Below are 16,914 nucleotides of genomic sequence, written 5' to 3' on the forward strand. Positions count from 1 at the left end.
ACCATTCTCTTGCCTCAGCCTCCTGAGTAACTGGGACTACAGGTGCCTGCCACCACGCCCGGCTAACTTTTTGTATTTTTTTTTTTTTGTATTTTTTGTAGAGTGGGGGTTTCACCGTGTTAGCCAGGATGGTCTCGATCTCCTGACCTCATGATCCACCAGCCTCAGCCTCCCAAAGTGCTGGGATTACAGGGGTGAGCCACTGCGCCCAGTGATATAAAATCCATTGTCTATCAGAGAACCTTTTCCAGGAAACTGACTCTTGTACATACTTACTTCATTTTGCAGCAATTTCAGATTTACTATTCATAGCCCCAACCCTTGAAGTACATATCCCTGGATTAGCCACACGGGTTGTGTGTCATATACTACCTAGCTGCCTGCATAGCACAGGCTTCTAAATCCTAGAACCCTTCAACTCGAAGTGTCCTCTGCAATATTTTAATCCTTTTCTTCTATTCATTCGTTGTCATTCATTCTAGAAATAATTTTGTGTCTACTAGTTGACAGGTACGGGATGTTGCAGTGAACCCAGCTGATGTAGTCAGCCTTCATGGCACTTCCAGTCTAGTGGACACTTCAACTGCCCTTTCTCATGTCACCTGCTTGTCCTGTGTGAAACCCATGCGCAGCTTCCCAGACCCCTTTTGACATGTCAGTGCCGAGTTCCTGGTTGATCCCCCATCATTTTCCTCTCCCCCAGCCACCAGAGCCTCCCCTCACATACCCGTTTTTGTTTTTTTGTTTTTTTCCTAAAGAAGGAGAAGCAGATGAGTTGGAGAGAACTCCCATTTTATTACGGAAAGTTAAAAAACAAAACAAGACAGGCAATTGATAAAGGTGGCACAATGGGGGAGGAGAGGTGAGGGGTCTCCTTAGCCACCCGACACCATCTCAATTCAGTTCAATTGTGAACCACTAGGAGAAACAGAATTAAATAACCATCAACGGGTACAGAGTTAAGATTTCCAGCCTTCCCTCTTGGGGAAAACTAAGGCAAAGTAATACTGAGAAAAAGTGGAGGAAGCCACACCTTCAGGTCACTCCAATGAGAAGACTGGAGGGGACAGAGGAAAGAATTCCACGCAGACATAGCAAGTAAGCGTGGCTTGTAAACCTGGGACTTTGGCAGGTGGGGCTGGGAGCTGGTGGAATTTGTAAACCAGGCTGTGGTCGAGGAGGAGGCAGGAGCTGTAAACAAAGGGGCAGTGACCTAGGAAATGAAGGAGATGTGCCTATAAATGGAGTGGGGTCTGGGCCTCCCAGAGAGATGAGTGCTTAAATCCCAAGAGTCCCCACAGGATGGTGGGGAGGAAGGCTGTGGGGAGACTATACCCTGCCATGGGGTGCTCCATCTCCACTCTCCAGGGAGTTCTGTGCTCCTTCTCAGCACTTGGCGCTCACTCCTGGATCACCCAGGATGTACCAGCACGTTTAACCCCACCCACACCAGGGACTTTGGATTAGGGTAGAAATTGGGCAATTGGCTCTGCTCCCAGAAACAGGGTGGGGAAAGCAAGTTACAAGATGTTGGTTGTTGCCCTTCCCTGCCAGGCTCATTATCAGGGTCTGCCTGCCCTGAATCTTCCGGGATCCAGGATCTTCAGTTATAAGAAGGAAGGAGGTATATCCCTATGTTGAAGATGGTCACCGCCGGCAGGACTCATCTGTGGGAGAAGGGGCGATAATGATAGAGAATGAGTGAGAGCCTCTGCCTTCTGCCCACCCTTCCCCCACACACAAATTGAAGGGCAGTTGGCATGCAGAAAGTCCTATAATATCTTCCATATCTAAAGCACGTTACCATCAGTAACCACATCCATCACTCATTTAGCTCAGATTCTGTGCCAAGCATCCTCATAATTGTTTAATGTCACCATAACTCCAGGAGAGATTAAGTAATTTGATATCCAGCTGTGGCTCTTGGTGCTTCACCAAAACTACTTAATCTTGGCCTGGAGCCCCTGTAATCTGAGCAATTTAGGAGGCTGAGGTGGGAGGATCACTTGAGGTCAGGACTTCAAGACCAGCCTGGCCAACATGGGGAAACCCTGTCTCTACTAAAAATATAAAAACTAGCCAGGTGTGATGGTACACATCTGTAATCCCAGCTACTTGAGAGGCTGAGGCATAAGAATCGCTTGAACTTGGGAGGCAGAGGTTGCAGTGAGCCGAGGTTGTACCGCTGCACTCCAGTCTGGGCGACGGAGGGAGACGCTGTCTCAAAATTAATTAATTGATTAATTAATTAAATAAAATAAATTACCTAATCTTTTCTACAACTCTAGGAGATAGTTTTTGGTTTCTGTTTTTTTTGAGACGGAATTTCACTCTGTGGCCCAGGCTGAAGTGCAGTGGCATCATCTCAGCTCACTGCAACCTCTGCTTCCCAGCTTCAAGTGATTCTCCTGCCTCAGACTCCCGAGTAGCAGGGATTTCAGGTGTTTACCTCCATGCCTAGCTAATTTTTGTATTTTTAGTAGAGATGGGTTTTCACTATGTTGGCCAGGCTGGTCTTGAACTTCTGACCTTGAGTGATCCACCTGCCTCAGCCTCCCAAAGTGCTGGAATAACAGGCGTGAGCCACCGTGCCTGGCCTGTTTGTTTCTTTTGAGACAGGGTCTTCCTCTATTGCCCAGGCTGGAGTGCAGTGGGTGGTGCAATATCGGCTCACTGCAGCCTCCAACTTCTGAGGTCAAACGATCCGCCCACCTCAGCCTCCCAAGTAGCTGGAACCACAGCTGTGCACTGCCACACCTGGCTAATTCTTTTATTTTTATTTATTTATTTTCTTTGAGACGGGGTCTCACTCTGTTGTCCAGGCTGGAGTGCAGTGGGGTGATCTCAGCTCACTGCAAGCTCTGCCTCCCAGGTTCACACCATTCTCCTACCTCAGCCTCCCAAGTAGCTGGGACTACAGGTGCCTGCCACCACGCCCGGCTAATTTTTTTTTTGTTTTTAGTAGAGATGGAGTTTCACCGTGTTAGCCAGGATGGTCTCAGTCTCCTAACTTCATGATCCGCCCGCCTCGGCCTTTCAAAGTGCTGGGATTACAGGCGTGAGCCACCGTGCCTGGCCCACACCTGGATAATTTTCGTATTTTTTTGTAGAGACAGGATTTTGCCATGTTGCCCAGGGTGGTCTTGAACTCCTGGGCTCAAGCAATCCACCCGTCTTGGCTTCCCAAAGTGCTGGGATTACAGGCATGAGCCACAGGAGGTAGTTATTATTGACTTCATTTCATAAATAATAAACTAAAGCCAGAGATCAGATGGTTTCCCTGAGATCACAAGATTAAGAGACAAGCTGGAATTCCAACTCAGGCCTGTCGCCCCACCCTGTGGTTTTGACCAGATTACAGTACTCAGGAAGAGTTCTCGTTTTGAAACCTGAAGACTCAATGTGTACTTCACTGCCGGGGACCTCCGTTTGCCCATTTATTGAAGGAGCAGGTTGGACCACAGGACCACTAAGCCCCTTCCAAGCGCCTACATGCAATCCTCCCTCTTCTCTCCTGGACCGCAGCGCCCGCTCTGACAGCAGGGGGCGCCCTCGAGCCGGCGGAGCCTCCGCTTACCCACAATCAGGGCCTTGGTGCGCAGGCCGCCCTGGAGCTCTGGCTGCAGCAGCAGCAGCTCTTCCTCATCCTCTTCGTCGTCGGGTTGGGCTGCTGGGGGGTTGGGGGCACTGGGGACCTCAGGCTCCGGGCCCAGCTCCTCCAGTACGGAACTCTCGGAGGGGTATTGGTATGTGGTCTCCAGGGCTGTCTCGCTGAAGGAGATCTTAAGCTAAGGAGGGAGAAAAAGGGGGCAGGAGGCAAGGTCAGCAGGGGTGAGGCCCGCGGGCGGTTGAGGGGGAGAAAGCGGGGGCGGGGGGCGGGAAGTCTGCAAGGGAGCGGGTGAGGGGGGCGAAAGGTGGGGGTGGCGGTTGGACTTAGGCGCCCCCCTCACTCTCTCTCCCATCCACTCTGGGATCCAGTTTTCCTTTACACACTGGCTTTCCAATCCTAGAGTTTCCCTCTTCGATCATATCATTTCAAAACATCAGACTTTGCCCTGTACGTTGGCAGGGGTTTGGGAGGCAGAAGTGAATAACATAAGACCAAGGTCCCTGCTCTTTCGAGTGTGGGAGGCAGAGGGGTAAAAAGAAATTCAAATACATGGCGATTAGTCTTGTGATCAGAACCCAGTCTTTGGGCACCTTGGAGGCAATAGAGTAAACTTCCCAGAGGAGCGCAGCAGACTGGCCAGTGGGGAAAGAACTGGCTGGGGAGCCAGTCTCAACCAAAACCATGGTTTTCATACCCACAGCCCCTTGCTGTCCTATGCGAAACCCAGGACCCTGGGCGCCTGTTCCCTCCCACTCCCCTCATTCCTCTCCTATCCATAGCAAAGGGGGTCTAGGGCCTGGGAAGAGATGGGAGATGAATAGAAAGGCCCAGAGGTACCAAGAGACTCCCACAACACACAGGGGAAAGATTAGCAGCTGACACCTTGAAAGGCTGGGGGAGATGATAAGGGCAGAAAGGAAAGTCCACACAAACCTGGGGTGGGGGTCCACAGTGTGCCCAAAGGGACAGGCACAGAGACAAAATACCAGACAGTGCACAGAAAAATCACACTGTGCCAAAAGCAGGCGAGTCCCAGCTGTTCTCACTGCCTTCCTACCCTTCCCCTTTGCCCTCTTAAGAAGCTCAGGGGGAAGGGGCAGGGTGGGATTAAGTCTGGGAGCCAAAGGGATTAGGCAGACAGCAGGAGGATTCCATGTGAACTACTTGGAAAGGTCCAAATGATCTACTCAGGCCTTCCCTGGCATCTGTTTGGGAAGACTTGGGGCCAGTCAGACATCCCTGAGTCCCCTAATGGACTGAGGTATGAAAAGGGAGAAGCCAGAAGGGTGACTGGGCAGGTGGTTGCTAAGAGCTGCATCAGATATGACACCAGTGAGGCACGGTGGCTCACGCCTGTAATCCCAGCACTTTGGGAGGCTGAGGCAGGATTATTTCTCGAGCCCAGGAGTTGGAGACAAGCCTGGGCAACAGAGTGACACTGTCTCTAAAAAAGAAAAAAAAATCAGATATGACACCTGGGTCCCCATGGGAAGGTGGAACTCAGGAACTGTATATGTTACTCCTTGTTGGCTCCGAACCCTGCATTGTCTCCCCATCTCACTTGGAGCAAAAAGTCTACTCGAGGCTAGGCACGGTGGTTCATGCCTATAATCCCAGCATTTTGGGAGGCCAAGGCGGGCGGATCACAAGGTCAAGAGATTGAGACCATCCTGGTCAACATGGAGAAACCCGTCTCTACTAAAAATACAAAAAAATTAGCTGGGCATGATGGCGTACACCTGTAGTCCCAGCTACTCAGGAGGACAAGGCAGGAGAATCACTTGAACCCGGGAGGCGGAGGCTGCAGTGAGCCGAGATCACACCACTGCACTACAGCTTGGGCAACAGAGTGAGACTCCACCTCAAAAAAAAAAGTCTACTCGATTGCTCCCAAGGTGCCCAGAGCCTGACCAAAGCCTACAGGGTGCTCCCAATGTGCCACCCTCCCCTTGCCTCTCTGGCCTCTTCCTCCACTCCAGCCACACTGGCCTCGGTCCCTCCACGTACTCCCACCTCAGGACCAGAACAGTACTAGCTATTCCTTCTGCCTAGAACACTCCCCCGAAATATCCCCATGGCTCTGACCCTCCTGATCACCCCATTTTGAAGTCTCCATATTCACTCCCCCTACTTCCTGACCCTCTAAGTTCCACTGTTCTATTTTTTTTTTCCATAATCACTTACCACCTTCTAACTTCCTAGATAATTTACTAATTTGTTATACTTGTGTCTGCTGTTGAAAGGAGCTTGGGGCCAGGTGAAGTGGCTCACACCTGTAATCCCAGCACTTTGGGAGGCCAAGACAGGTGGATTATTTGAGGTCAGGAGTTTGAGACCAGCCTGGCCAACATGGTGAAACCCCGTCTCTACTAAAAATACTAAAATTAGCTGGGCTTGGTGGTGTGCGCCTGTAGTTCCAGATATTCAGGAGGCTGAGGATGGAGAATCACTTGAAGCTGGAAGGTGGAGGTTGCAGTGGGCCGAAATCTCACCATTGAACTCCAGGCTGGGAGACAGCAAGACTGTCTCAGAAAAAAAAAAGAAAAAAGAAAAAAGAAAAAAGGAGCGTGGAAGTTGCTACAATGCAAGAGGTTAGAGTTTGTTCAAACCTCAGATGAGGTGCCATCAGGGGACCAATGCTGGAGAAACAATCTGGGGGTGGTCCAGCGTGTACATATTTGACCCCCTAGTTCATGTCTGTGGAACTGCTGGTAGAATCTAGTTACAGCAGCCAGACTGCTTATATCCCAAGTTCTCAGAAGCGACCACTTAGTTTCTGTTACTGACAGATTTACCCACATTTCTGGGAACCCATTTTTGTTTTCTTCTCATATCCTCTTTTGGAATAATAACCTCTGTAGTTTATTATCTACTCTGAAAAAGGACTTATTTTATTTTCTCTCGGTCTATGTTTATATCTCCCCCCTACCCTGCCTCTCTCCTCACCCCTCAACCAGCTTCTGACTGGGCTTCTCAGGAATGCACAGCCTGCATGGGAGTGGGGAGGGGACAGAGAGGGTGACTCACTTGCTCCTCTCCCATCAGCTATATAAGGTCACAATGGGGCCGGTCTCTCAGCCCGAGAGGCCTCTGGGTTAGGGCACCAGCCACAGCCATCCCCTGGGCTCCAGTGGCAGGGCTGGGATTTCTCTCCTGATGGCAGGGATAAGTTTGAAGGACTTAGCCTGCAAATGAGTTATTTAGGGAAGGTGAAGTGGGGGTTGGTGGCAGGGTCCTCCTATCTCCTATTCCTGAGCCAGTGTGTTGCAGCAGAGCTGGGACAAGGCACCCAGTCCCTGAAGAGCAGGGTGCTGAGAGTGGGGAGAGGGTGGAGGGTGAGGCATCTGGGTCAGAAGAACTCTGTGCTGCCTCTTCCCCACCCCCACCCAAGCAGCGGCTGCTTCCTTATTCTCTCACCACATCCTGAGCACAGCTCTGGCAGGCCCAGGGCCCAGGGTTCCCCACTCAGCCCCACCAGCCTTCCGGCCCCCACCCCAGGCTTCCTGTTTGGGCGATCTGCTTCCGGCTCCCCTGCTCTCTGGCCTAGGTATGGTCACCAGCATGGGTCCTGCCCTGCACTTGCTTCCTGGCTCCCCTGGGATGCTCCCTGGGCTTTGGGCCCCAAAGCTTCATGCTTCCCTCTGCTCATTCTTCCCCAGAGGCACAGGCCTCTCTCAGTAGGAAGTGACTTTTCTGAACACCTCACCCGGGTAGCATTTCCGGACTTCTGTTTTTTTCATCTGCCCAGCCCTGAGGGGAACAGGATGGTAGCAGTCAGAGGGCTGAGGGTAGGTTCCCAAGCACCATGGCTCAGGGGTGTGAACTTACCCTTCATGTGAAGATGAATTGGGCAATCAAATGAACCCCCTTCTACCCCAGGCTTAACCCGTATCTTTAGTCCCTGTGGTTCCCCACTGATACTGAGGACACAAAAAAATCAAATCTGAGGATATTAACACATGGGATGAGAATGAGACTGGGCTTCCCAGACTCTGGGGAGATGTGTGTGCCTGGATGGGCTTCCTAAGTCTGGGATGTCTGAGTGTGGGACCTCTCTCTCCCCAGAGATTTTCAAGCTGGAAACAGGTGGGTGTGCACAGGGAAGAAATGAGGCCAGGGCCAGGGGGAGTCAGCCTAGCTGCCCTCACTTTCCTGCAGGTCTTTGTTGCAAGTCTAACCTCTGACCCTCTGCTGGCCTCAGCCTCGACCCCTATCCAGAACTCCCACTGTGCTCCCTGGCCAGTGCTGCTCTCAAAACTGTCTCCAAATTCACTTCTCTCTTTCGCTACCCTAAGGGGAGGGAGAGTCCAGGATGGCAGGAAGAGAGGGGAAAACCGATCCCTAAGCCAGTTCTTGGGAGGGAGGGGAAACCCAGGGAGGAAGGACCGGGGAGTGAGGGGCGGGGGTATTTTGGAAGAGGAGAAGGCTTTTCTTGTCCCAAGAGAGAAGGGAGCACTGTCTGAAGCAGTGGCCCAGCTGGGGGTGTGCAACCCCGAGGTCACCCACTTCAAATGGCCTCTCTGTGTCTCTCCCATGGGGCAGACTCGGGGTTCAAAAGCCTTCTCTCTGCTCTTTGGCCGGCCCAGTTCCATCTCCCCTCTCCCCTCCATCCTAAGATGTCCCTATTCAGCTCTGCCCTCTTTCCCATGGGGCAGTTGGACCTTCCTCCATTCACTTCTCCCTACAGTTTCTCCCTAGAACACAAACGCACCCCCTCCGCCACCCCAGGCTCCCTAGCCCTTCTCCGCAGAAAAACTGCAAGTGCTTTCACCCGTGACCCTGCCCTCACTGATTCAAGCTTGTCAGTCTGGGCTCTCCCACTGGATGGGCTGGGGCGGGTCACACTCAGGAAAGGAAGGAAAGAAAAGGGGGTTGGAAATTTAGAGCCCAAGGGAAGGGAGAATGAGCAGCCAGGCACACCCTGAAAGAGACACACCCAGAGACGGCCTTTGCTGGGGGAGGATCTTTTGGGCTCAAAATGGAAAAGGAGGGCTCTGAGAAGGAAGGGTGTATGTGCAGAGCAAGGAAGGGTGGTGGCAGGAATTAACAAGAAAGAAGAGAGGAAGACAAGAAAACAGGGGTATAAAAAAGAAATAAAGACCAGAGTCCAAAGAGAATTGACAAGTGGGCTTCTAAGAAGTCTGGCTTGGCTGCTTCCCTACCTGCTTGTGGTGTCTTTCGGGGGACCCCTTGGCAAGGCAGCTGCGGCTGAGACGGAGGTAGCCCCCCAGAACCAAGATCTCCTCGGCAGTTGGGTACCGCTTCTTCCCAGCTCCCGGGACTGCAGCATCAGCTGTGGCTGGAGAGGTTGGGGTGGCTGGGGTCGCAGGGGGCACAGACCGCCGGGGGTTGACGGTGAAGGTGTGTCCACTGCGGCGGGGGGCCCCCACCCCTGGCCCTGCCTTCACCCCATAGAACAGGCGGCTCATGAGGGGATCCCCAGGAGGTTGGGGGGCAGTTGGGGCTGGGGGTGGGGGAGACAGAGGGGCTGGTGGTGGGGGCTGGAGTTCCACTGCTTCCTCTTCCTGCTGTCTCAGGCCTCCACTCCCAGCGTCCTCTGGTGGGAGGGGGGAGGGCACAGAGCAGCAGTTCTGCAGGGCTCTCAGAGGCCTGCCCTGAGCTCCCGCCTCCTCCTTCTCAGCCTCCCCTTCTCCAGCCTCCACACCAGGTGATTCCAGAAGCTTCTCTGCTGACTCTGAAGGTTCTGGTTTCTGAGTTTGAGCCTCTATGTCTCTGGGTGTCCATTCTCGAGCCTTCCCGGAGTTCAGGGTCCATTTCCACCCTTCTGCTGGCTTCATGCCCCTCTCGCCATCTTCCACAGGCCTCTGCTCTGCTGCCTCCATTCCTGTGGAACTGCTGCCTTGGGCCTCCCTTGTCAGGGTCTCGGACAGCTCTGTAGTCTCTTCCGGGGCCACCCCTGGAACTGGCCACTCTTCTTTCCTCCCACATTTTTCCGAGTAGCCTTGTCTTTCTTCTCCTGACCTCAGCCTCCACTCTGTTGCCTCCAGTTGTACCAAACTCTGTTCCTGAGACTCTCTGGAGTCAGGTCTCCATTTATGGGCCTCTGTCAGGCCCAACTTCTGGTAGGCAGATTCCCCTGGGCTCAGTCTACTTTCCACCTCTTTTCTCCTGGGGCTTTGCTCTCGAGACTCCGCTAGCCTCAGACTCCGCTCTGGAGTTTCTCCAGGACTCAGCCTCCATTTCCATGGCTCTGACAGTCGGGAGCTCCTGTCTCCCACCTCTCCTGGGCTTTGCCTCCAGTCCCGAGCCTCCAGAGGCCTCAGGCTGGGCTCTTGGGCTCCCCCTATCCCCAGTCTCCTCTCTCTGGTCTCCCTGGGACTTAGTCTCTCTTCTCTTGACTCTCTTCCCTTGGGGCTCTGATCCCGCATCTCCCCAGGGCTGGGTCTCCGCTCCCGGGCCTCCAGAGGCACAGGCTTTCTCTCTGCTAGCAGCTCTTCACTCCTTTGTTGCTGCTGCTGCTGCTGCCGCTCCTGCCGGATGAATCGGTTCTGGTGCACTGGCCCAATAGCCTCCAGAAGGACCGCGGACTCATCTGGGTCTGGGGGTCCAGCCTCTGCAGTCCCCGGCACAGGGCTAGGCTCCCCAGGGGACAGCCCAAGCTTGGCCCGGCGGCGCTCCAGGAGCCCTCGCTTCCAGGCTGGCATCTGGGACAGGCGCTCCCGTTCTGCTTTCTCCCGGCCTCGAACAGACGCCTCCTCCTGCCGGCGCCTGGCTAGCAGCTGTAGCTTCCAGTCGGGGATGGTGGCCATGGTCGCCTTGAGGTGAGGGTAGGGAGCACTGGGGGCAGAGAACAGGAAGGAGAGGCTCCAGAGAGGCCCGGGGGAGACTGAGGGTGGGAGGAGAGGAAGTGGAGGGGGAGAGGGGGGACACAAAGCAGGGCAGAGGGGCTAAGGATGAGGACAGAGGGAAAGAGAGAAGGCAGAGAACTGGGGAAATGGAAAAAGTGAAGAGAAGTTGTGAGCCCAAGTTGGGGGTGGTGGGGGTGATGTGAGAGGAAGAGTCCTGATTGGAGGCAATGAGGGCAGGAGCCAGATGTGGCAGTCAGGGTTAATGCGTATTAAAGACAGTCTCTAGGATGTGAGGCAGAGAAGGGTGAAAAGGAAAGTTGGTGTGAGGGAGAAGAGAGAAATGGGGCTGGGGTGAGGGGAATCTGGGTGCAGGCCAGACTGCCTCAGCGATACCCCAGGGAGACTAGTGTGGGAAGGAAGGACCAGGAATCCCTGGAAGGACCAGGAGGCAACGGGACCTGAGGGGGTGTGGGGGAGGCAAGGAGGAGCGGAGAGCGAAGAGGTCTAGGGGAGAAGGGAAACCAGGGAAGAGGGGAAAGGAGCGCGGCGGCAGCAACCCGGCGCGTCTCAGCGCGGGCCCCAAAGGTCCCGGCTCCCCTTCCAGCACCGCTCGGGCCACGCCTCTCCCCAGCCCCCACCCCTCGGCCCCGCACTCCGCCCCCGAGGCGGGTCGGGGGAAATACCCACCCCCGGGACTTTCGGAACCCGGGCGTCAGGGCTGCCAGCGCGTTCCCAGAACCCTGGCGTCCACCCCCACCCTGTCCCGTCACCACCGCCTGCCTCCCCCACCGGCTGCGCCACGCGACCCCAGAGTGCCGGGGGTCGGCTCCATGTCTCTTCTCCCCGGTGCCTGCAAGTCCTGTGCCCCGTCCCCGCTCTCATGGAGCCGTGACAGAGCCGGCAGTCTCCACCCCGCTCTCGCCGCACAGACTGACAATCTCGGCACAAAGAGGAGACAGCCAAGATCCGGGCCAGGGATGGGAGCAAGGACCGGAGCGAGGAGACACCCACTCCCCAAGTCTGAGCCCCTCAGTCAACTCACACGCCGCGGGACCCCCGCGGGAGGGGGTGCCGAGGAGCCGGGCGTCCGGAGAGAGGAAGAGGAGGAGAGAGCGACCGAGAGAGATCCGGAGACTAGAGGGAGGGGAGGAGGGAAGGAGAGGAGGAGGGAAGGAGGCAGCAAAGGAGGTGGGACGGAGACAGAGACCAGGGGGCCGGGCGGGGGCGGCGACCGCTTTGTCTAAGGACAATGAGGAGAGGGATGGGGGCGCAGGGCGGAGCCGAAGAGAGGGCGGGGCCTAGCTCCCTCCTACCCCGCGTGGGACTCGCTCCGGGACTGCCCTGTTCTCGTCCCAACCCCTGGTCCTCCGCTGTGTCCCCAGGGGCCCTCACCAGCTTCCCGCCCGGACACCCCAGGTGTCCAGATCCCTTCCCCCAGCTCGCCGACCAGGGCGGTGGCCCGTGACTCAGGCCCCTCGTGGGACTTTGGGAGGAAGCGGCAGCTGCTCGGGGCCGGGCCCGCCCTTCCCATCTCCTGCAGCTCCTCCCTACGCTTTTGCCTTCTCTGGGTCTGGAGGTCCAGCCTCTGCAGGCCTTTGTTTTTGCGGGGTCGAGGGCAGCCGCCAGGCTGTGGGGGGCCTTGTGGAGTGGGCGGCAGGAGAGGCGCTCAGAAACCAGAGGTTTTGGAAGCTCGCTCCCCTACCAGAGCTGCTGCCCGACTCTTTCTAGCTTCAACCTGTCTCCCTTGGGTCTGCAGGTCGGCTGCCGGGAAAAAGGGGATTTGAAGGAATGGGAATGGGGACCCGGCCGCTCTGGCAAAGTGGGGGCGGGTCTGCGGGGGATGGCCGAAGCCCAGCGGTTGCCAGAGGGCGTGGTGGCTGCCCAGACTCCAGTTCGGCGCTCCCAGGCTCCCTCTGGCTTTCCTTTCCAAACTCAGCCCTGCAGCTTGGGAGACACTGACAGACTGCATGCCATCTGTAGAAAAATCAGGCCGACTTTTATTTTCCTGCAGAGCATCTTCCTCGGGAGAGCAGGGAGCCCCAAGTCATCGAGTTAAGAGCAGGAGAATACCCTTGACTAGGTTGGGGTGTAAGCACAGAGGCAGGGCCTAAGGAGGTGCAGAGACTAGGGCCGGGAGTGGTGAGGCAAGGTGTGGGGCCTGGAGGGACAGCTATGACTGTTGAACTTGCAGACCCTGGTCCAGCTTCTTGGAGTGGAAGCCAGAGGTGGAGAAGGGGACCCCTGAGGCACAGAGGCAAGTAACAGTGCCAAGGGAGTGGGCAGGGCAGATCCTTTCCTTCTCGGGAGGCTGTTGAGGGCGAAAGTGTCATGCCCTAAACAGTGAGGGGACAGATGAGTTCCATACCCCGCTCTTCCTTGCTAGTGAGAAGTGGACCTTGGATTCAGTGGCTGAAACTCAGAATTTAGGGTGTGGAGCTGGACCCAGAGAATAAAGTCTCAAGTAGTGGAAGGGGCAACTCCTTCAGTCCATGAATTTGGGCCTCTGGCGTGAAGCAGCCGTGGCCTGGATGTTAAGGATTTAGAATTCAGGGGGAGAGGAAGAACAGAGCTTGTAACCAGAGTGAGCTCCTCACTCTGCCTCCCCATCCTGGGGCCGAGAGAGCAGGTGGAGTTTTCTTTGTAGTTGGGCCCGGAGGTAGCGGAGGTCTTGCTGATCAAGCCCATGAGCCAGGCCCAGGTAGAGGGTAAGGAGGAGAGCAAGGAGGAAACGGTCCATGCCCAGGGTAGGCACCACCCACAGCACTGTCAGCAGCTCCACACACACTGGGTGGCGCAGGTGAGAGAAGAGTCTGAGAGCCCGGGGAGACTTCAGGGCCAGAGGCTCGCCCAGCCCCAGCACATGGTAGTATACCTAAGAGAGGGAGAAGAGTTTAGAAATTGAGTCAAGCCCTTTTCTCAGCTTAGGCGCTTCTTTCCTCCTCTTCCAGGCACCACCCTTCTAGAACTCAGACCCAGAAACCCCTCTTCTAAGACTTGGATCCCTGATCCTGACTTATGATCCATGTACCTTCCCCAGGCCCAGGAGGCCCATGGTTGCTGTCCTTCTGAGGGAAGGGTCATGAGGGAGAAGCAAGGAGACAGTAGAAGAGCATGGGAGGAGGGAAACCCTTGAAAGGGAAAGAGTAGTTCTAAAACGGGTCAGAGGTCGTAGGTAGGGATCTCAGAGCCTCACCTGTTTGAGGCCCATGAGCTCAGCATAGTCAAAGACGAGAAGGATGCTGAAGATGAGAAGCCAGGAGATGACATGGAGCACAAAGCACAGGAGGGGCACCCAGGTGGCCCATGGCTCAGCCTGAGCCTCCCACAACACGGGGCCTCGGGGTACGGGCTCCCAGTACCGCATCACCAGCTGTGGAAGGATAAGGGGCTTCGTATCCCAGTGGCCTACCCTGCCCGACCTTGGGAGACCCGGACCCAGAGCTGCCCCCACCACAGGCTAGCCTGCAACTCTCCCCCACCTCTCTCCTAAGCATCACCACTAAATATTCACCATGTGGAGGGTGCATGCTGGATGAGGTCCCAAAGATGTAAGGATGGCCTGTCTCCACCCTGAGAATTTACAGAACAGATGGGGTGACCTGATAGCTACACAAAGTAGTAGCCTATGCCAACCACCCAATGAGAAGACAGACAAGGCCTCTTCAGACCTAGGGAAGTGGTTTTGAAGAAAGGGTAGGACTGAAGAGAAGGAAGGGATCTCAAGCAGGACATGAACAAAGTTGCAAAGGTGAGAATGCACGTATTGTGCTTGGGCAAGGACAAGTACACCCTTCTTGATAAAAACTAGGGTATGTGCTGTGGAGGAATGGAAGCTGAGATTAGTTCCTCAGTTCTCCTCCTGAACCCATATTTTGCCCCTCCAATCTGGGGCACCCCTCCCACACTTGGTCTCCCTTAGGGACTTCATACCTGCAAGGCCAGGGCCTCATACCTGCAAGGCCAGGGCAGTGCAGGCCACATACAGTGACCTCTGAAGGACCCCAAAGTACCGGGATGTCCATGCCTTCACTCTTTCAGCTGCCATGAGGCTGTGCTGCCCAACAAATAGAAGCAGGAGTCCCAGATCCCATGCCAGGGGGGCAAGGATGCTGCGGTCCTGCAGGGCAGCCAGCCATCCCTGGCGGGCATCTACAGGAAGTTGAGGGAGAAAGAGACAAAAGATCGAAAAGGTGGCAAATGTTTCCCCCATCCTCATCTCCTTTTGGAGCCCCAGGCCATGTCCCTACTGCTTTCAAGAGCCTTAATGCTTCCTCTCTAGGCTGTGCCCATCTCACTTTTCCATTCCTAGTTTCTGCCCTCTTCCCTAGGCCTCCTGCAAACCTGGGGAAGAGGATTTATAGAACAATGCATGTTAGGCAGTTGCAAAAAGCATGGCCGGAGAGGCCACCGCTCGATTGCCCCTCTTATTTCGGTTCTCCAAATGCTCCTTCTTTTTAACACTCTCAACAGTCCTCTCTACAAAACATTTTACTTAGAATACTCTGGTTATCGCCCTTTTCGGCTCCCTCAGTACTCACTCTCCCGCCTCTCCAAAACTGTAATCCTTGAGTTCCTAATTTAGAACTCAGGTCTCCCTCCCCTGTAGCTTCTCGGCCACTTTCAAGATTCGAGTTCCCTCTCTTGGGCTTCCCCTGTCATTTGTTTCCAAGCCCCGCCCTCGATCCTTCTCCTGCGGCTCCACCTTCCTACTCCCAGTTCATCCTCGATCCCTCCCGCTCACCCGGACCACCAGACTCCGGGATCCCTCCAAGAAGTGGCCGAAGGGAGGTAAAGCGCACGAACTCCACTCCGGTGCCAAAGGCCAGGATGAAAGAGGCGAGGGCAGCAGGGACCAGGAGCAGTGCAGGGGCCATGGCGAGAAATGGAGGGGTGGGGAAAGGGGCGGGGTCGGGATTCCCGCTGCCGTAGGCCCCGCCCCGCCCCCGCCCCCGCCCCGCCCCCGCCCGAATCCAGCCCGGGAAGGCGGGGCTCCTGCACGCCACCGCCCGGCTTCCGGCCCGCCGGGCGCAGCCTTCTCCCCCCAGCTGTGGATCCGTCCGAGGATGCGTGTCCCAGCCTGCGGTCTCTCCGTCACAGAAGGGAATGTTAGAATCCCGAGAGAGAGCTGTTAAGGGTAGCGGCTCTGCAGCCGCTTACGTGGGTTGAATCTCAGCTCTTCTAGTTTAACCATCCAAAGTTAAAAGTTACTATTTTACCACAAAATACATTAATGTATGGAATACATTGTACAGAATACAGTGTACAGAATAAATTCTGTAACTTACTATAAAGTTGAGTTGTTGATTGGCCAGTTGCTAAGAAGGGCAAATAACTTCTCTGTAAATACTGAAAGGTTTGTTGTAATAGTGCCAGAGATTGTTGATTTGTAACCACGAGAGTAAAAATGTTAAAATATTTGTGATAGTAACCTTTGTCAGAATTAAAGATCATGCAGCTAAGGACCTTGTCACAGTAGCTGTGCACATAGTAGGGACCTTAGATATCATTAGACTAATTCCATCAACTTATAGATAGAAGAAACAGGTCCAGAGAGATAATTGCCTGTTAGGAAGCTGCTAATCCTGTAGGCTAAGGGACCAGAAAATTGCTGAGCAGCCTCTCGCAGGCTTTACATTCCTCCTCCCTCTCCTGGGCTCAGTACTCCCACCCTCCTCTGAATCAATGCTGTTGTATGCTGTACCAGACATCTTATATTTTCCCTTGAATTCAGTCTCCACCCTGCTGGCCGGCCCCTGCACTGCTCCTGGTCCCTGCTGCCCTCGCCTCTTTCATCCTGGCCTTTGGCACCGGAGTGGAGTTCGTGCGCTTTACCTCCCTTCGGCCACTTCTTGGAGGGATCCCGGAGTCTGGTGGTCCGGGTGAGCGGGAGGGATCGAGGATGAACTGGGAGTAGGAAGGTGGAGCCGTAGGAGAAGGATCGAGGGCGGGGCTTGGAAACAAATGGCAGGGGAAGTCCAAGAGAGGGAACTCGAATCTTGAAAGCGGCCTCCACAACTTCAGGAAGTTGTCCCAAATGGACGGTATCAATGAAAGTCATAGTTTTTATTGAGAAAGTCCTCTTTACACGACTGCTCCGTCCTCATCTTTTTGAGCTTGGAGGTGATCACAACAGAGCTGTGGGTACTAAGGCACTGCACTATGCTTTCTGATTTCCCTACACCCTGCCTACTTCTTTGTAATTATCATTTTATTAAACTCTTCCCCAAATTATCCTAATTTGACTGTGCTATTCATTTCCTGCTAGGACCACGAATAGAGACACTTACCACACAAAGCAATGTGCTACAAGCTGTGGGGTTCATTGGAAGTGTAAGAGGCCAGTCGCGGTGGCTCACGCCTGTAATCCCAGCACTTTGGAATCGCTTGAACCCGGGAGATGGGAGTTGCGATAAGCTGAGATCTCGCCACTGGACTCCAGCCTGGATGACAGAGTAAGACTCTGTCTCAAAAAAAAAAAAAAAAAAAAAAAAAAAA

The 16,914-nt window shown here is 54.7% G+C and overlaps 2 protein-coding genes across 6 annotated transcripts; both read right to left on the minus strand.

Annotated features, from left to right (window-relative positions):
* Positions 1–775: 775 nt before the first annotated feature.
* Positions 776–11,659, minus strand: PPP1R18 (protein phosphatase 1 regulatory subunit 18). The gene is made up of 4 exons (XM_023194416.2): positions 11,462–11,659; positions 8,773–10,408; positions 3,578–3,788; positions 776–1,667 (listed from the first exon to the last, which is right to left on the minus strand). Exons 2-4 carry the CDS (start codon positions 10,378–10,380, stop codon positions 1,648–1,650), a joined length of 1,839 nt encoding a protein of 612 aa, XP_023050184.2. The 5' UTR covers positions 10,381–10,408; positions 11,462–11,659; the 3' UTR covers positions 776–1,647.
* Positions 11,660–12,394: 735 nt separating this feature from the next.
* On the minus strand, positions 12,395–16,309 carry NRM (nurim). Of its 5 annotated transcripts, none has more exons than XR_004228964.1 (4): positions 15,161–15,332; positions 14,350–14,568; positions 13,613–13,789; positions 12,395–13,291 (listed from the first exon to the last, which is right to left on the minus strand). XR_004228964.1 is itself a non-coding variant. In XM_031935675.1 (4 exons), the coding sequence occupies exons 2-4, from the start codon at positions 14,462–14,464 to the stop codon at positions 13,010–13,012; spliced, it is 552 nt and encodes a 183-aa protein (XP_031791535.1). In that variant the 5' UTR covers positions 14,465–14,568; positions 16,252–16,309; the 3' UTR covers positions 12,395–13,009. The 5 variants fall into 5 exon arrangements, 4 of the variants coding, with proteins under 4 accessions (XP_031791535.1, XP_031791533.1, XP_031791534.1 ...); XM_031935675.1 differs by lacking the exon at positions 15,161–15,332 and adding an exon at positions 16,252–16,309 and having other exon boundaries at positions 14,372–14,568; XM_031935673.1 differs by having other exon boundaries at positions 14,372–14,568; positions 15,161–16,178.
* Between the last annotated feature and the right edge of the window lie 605 nt (positions 16,310–16,914).

The sequence above is a fragment of the Piliocolobus tephrosceles genome, chromosome 5 (assembly GCF_002776525.5).
Source record: "Piliocolobus tephrosceles isolate RC106 chromosome 5, ASM277652v3, whole genome shotgun sequence".
Taxonomy (NCBI): Eukaryota; Metazoa; Chordata; class Mammalia; order Primates; family Cercopithecidae; genus Piliocolobus; species Piliocolobus tephrosceles.